This window comes from Salvia splendens, chromosome 5 (genome assembly GCF_004379255.2).
Source record: "Salvia splendens isolate huo1 chromosome 5, SspV2, whole genome shotgun sequence".
Classification (NCBI taxonomy): domain Eukaryota; kingdom Viridiplantae; phylum Streptophyta; class Magnoliopsida; order Lamiales; family Lamiaceae; genus Salvia; species Salvia splendens.
In genome coordinates, this window is record NC_056036.1 from 8,408,077 (window position 1) to 8,411,430 (window position 3,354).

Genomic DNA, 3,354 nt, shown 5'->3' on the forward strand with positions numbered 1-3,354 from the left:
AGTAGATTTTACAATGAACAGTATCTGAATAGGAGTTTTTACACACACATGATAAACTTTAATGCAATAAAATATTGAAATAATATTCACAGTGTAATAGACATGGTTGAAGACTTGAAGCAAATGAAAACACATCGTACACCTCAAGCAGCTGCAGGAACACAACCACACAAATACAAATTAGTTAGGGTTTGCAAGCACTTATAAATTAATCCAAGATTAATCCTCCCATATCATCATCATTAATTCATCATTACTGACACAAACTTACCATATGTCAGAGAAAGAAACTCAAATATTGACAAACTTTAACACCATAATTAAAAACTGTATTTTAATTTACTAAACTAAACTAGCATATCCATACAGCATCCTGCACTTAACCCTAAGTCTAGCTTAACCACCAAAAAAGCAAAAAAAGAAAAACCTTAATCATCCCTGCTAATTAAACTAGAAAATGAGTTCATCAGTTTACCCAAAAAAAGGCTAATTAATCAACATCGAAAACCAACCAACAAAATTAAGAAACCCTAATTTGAGTAATTTCCTTAATTAAGCACAGATAAAGGAAGAATGATGGATCCCCTCGCCGCTGACGATCCCACCAACATCAATCCCGCCGCCTCCTCCTCCACGCCACCTCCCACCGCCTGCATCTCCATCTGCTGCTGCTGCTGCTGCTGCTGCTGCTTGAGCGGCTTCTTCCGCTTCTTCTTCTCATACGCAATCCCGCGCGCCTTCGCTTGCGAATCCCTCACCTCGCGGAGGTATAGCCTGACGGCGCGTGCGCCGAACGGATTCGTCTCCGGCCTCCCTCCGTTCTCCTCGAAGGCGGCGCGTAGGCGGCCGACGAGCGCGTCGAGGCTCCCCCACGCCTGGCGCAGCGGGCAGGGGCACGGCGCCGGCGGGTGCGGGTGGCCGAAGAAGGGGCAGACGCCGCCGTGGACCTTCGTCTTCCCGAATTGATCGAGGTAGCGCAGGAATTCGAGGATGTGAGCGCCGCTACAGCGGCTCAGCACCAGCGGCGGCTTGTGGTTCTTCAGATACTGCCCGAACGTGTTCCAGTCGCGCCGCTTCTGCGACTCGTAGCGGCTGAGCGACGACGGAGCCACCAATTTCGGGTTGCCGGAGCTCGAATCGGACGTAGGGCTGCTTGAATTGTAGCGAGGTGGAGCTGACATTTTTCCCCCTTTAAAAAAAATTTAAAGTATGTTTAGGTTATTAATTTGATGATGAAAGGTGATGAGATTCATCTGAGGTTTGGAAGGGAACTAAGAGTGAGTGCGGGAAAGAGGAAAGAAGGCAGAGAAGATTGTCGATGATTTCAAGAAACAGACACCTAAGAGAGTAACAAAGGATTTATTTATAAAGTGGGAGAGGATAATAATTGAATTCCTATTTTTATTTTTATTTTAATTTTATTTACTTTGTTGTAGTAAATCATGTGTGAGTGTGACTGGTTTAAGAGAAGGTTATTTTTGTTGTATTTGCAGGGGAGCAATTAATGTGTATGTTATGGATCTTGTGGCTTTCCATTAGTGTATTTTTTTAGTATTCACAATTGATCAATACATGCATGTTAGGAGTAATTATAAGTTTCTTAAAATTTCAGACTTATTATGCATGGACATGTTACGTCTTTTGTTGATTTATTAACTACCACAGGTTCCATGTACTAGTGGTACTAAATCGATCACGGCGAGTGGGCGTCGTCACGCTGACGCAATAAATCATTTTTTTAATTCAATTTTAATAAAATAATAATAATAATAATAATAATAATAATAAATTAAAAAAACGGTCATATGACCGTTCAACGGTTATTTTGTTTCTTTTTTTATTCTATAAATACTCTTATTTCATCCTCATTATACACACAAACACACATCTATTCTTCTCAAATCATCTCCATTTCCTCTCCAATTTTCATCACAAAATATCCGGCGACGGAAACTCTGGCGGCTCCGCCAGCTTTGACATAAACGCGTTTGGCGACTGGGGGCATGTACAATGTCTTGGGTGGTTCCGGTTCGTCGACGCCGGGCACCCAAGGCTCGTCAACGCCGGCGGCGTACCAACCACCCCATTTTGATGTGGATGCATACGCTCGTCCCTCCGCCCCGAGGTATTCGCAGGGATTATCCCAAATTAGGGAGGATTATCCAGACGAGGCGGTGGAAGCTTCAGGGCTCGCGCATTCGACGCCGTGGAGGAGGAGGAGGAGGAGGATGTAGGCCGTCATCCATACAGCCGCAAGGACACGATGGCTCTGTACAACGCCTGGGTCAGCGTCTCGTACGATCCCATCGTCGGGAATTAACAAACCCAGAAGTGTTTTTGGGAAAAGGTCACCGACGCCTACAACGAGATTAAGCCAATGGGGTCCCGCCGCCGCACATTAAAGATGCTCCGCAGTCATTTTGACCGAGTCGACAGAGAAGTCAAAAAATTTTGCGGGATCTACAAGCTTGAAGCGGCGAATTACCAAAGCGGAGCCAGTGGAGCCGACATTCTGAGAGCAACTTTGCGAGTCTTTTTTTATGGCAACGGCAAAGAATTCAAACATGTAGGTGTTTGGGAGGTGGTCAGAGACGAGGAAAGGTGGGCTGGCGGTGTCCAGTCCAGTACAGGCTCGACCTCGAATCGCACGAAGCACACGGCGGGTGGCCAATACTCGTTTAGTGAGGGCAGTTCAGGCAGCGCCGCACAAGAGTTTGCCTCATAGGAGGTTGAGGGCACGACCACCGATGCAGGGGGTCCTCCTGTGGGCGCCGTCGGCCGCAAGGGACCAAAGCGGCGAAGGCGGCTAGAGGGAGGAGGGGCCGAGGCGAATCAAGCCAGGCAGGCTCGGTCTCGAGCTCGAACACCCTATTGTCCATGTACTTGACCGCCACGATGACTGACACTTTCCGCATGACGCCCGCCCAATATCAAGCCCATCTTGCCGGAATTGAGTATATGGCAAGAAAAATTGGTATTCCGCCGCCAGGTAGCTTGAGTGCACCGCCACCGCCTTCAGGGGATGATTCGTCGGCGGAGTAGTTCTACTCAATTTCTATAAAATTGTATTTTAAATTATGTAATTTTTATTTTTTTTAGGATTTTAATTATATATTTTTTAATTTTTTTAATTTTAAGTTGTTATTTTATTTTATTTAATGAAGTGTGTTTTTATTAATTGAATTTGTTGAAAATAAAAATTAAAAATGAAATTGAATGAATAGTTAAGGGATGAGAAGGTTAAGACCATCCACAACGGGTCTCGCCGGCGTCTCGCGTCTCGTCTCAGCGAGACGAGACCCCGGCGAGACGCGTTGAAGCCTCCATCTCGTCCCGTCTCGTCCCGCGTCTCGT

The 3,354-nt window shown here is 45.8% G+C and overlaps 1 protein-coding gene across 1 annotated transcript; it reads right to left on the bottom strand.

Annotated features, from left to right (window-relative positions):
* Positions 1-320: 320 nt before the first annotated feature.
* Positions 321-1,346, bottom strand: LOC121804518 (protein G1-like1). The gene has a single exon (XM_042204088.1). The coding sequence runs from the start codon at positions 1,179-1,181 to the stop codon at positions 549-551; it is 633 nt and encodes a 210-aa protein (XP_042060022.1). The 5' UTR covers positions 1,182-1,346; the 3' UTR covers positions 321-548.
* Between the last annotated feature and the right edge of the window lie 2,008 nt (positions 1,347-3,354).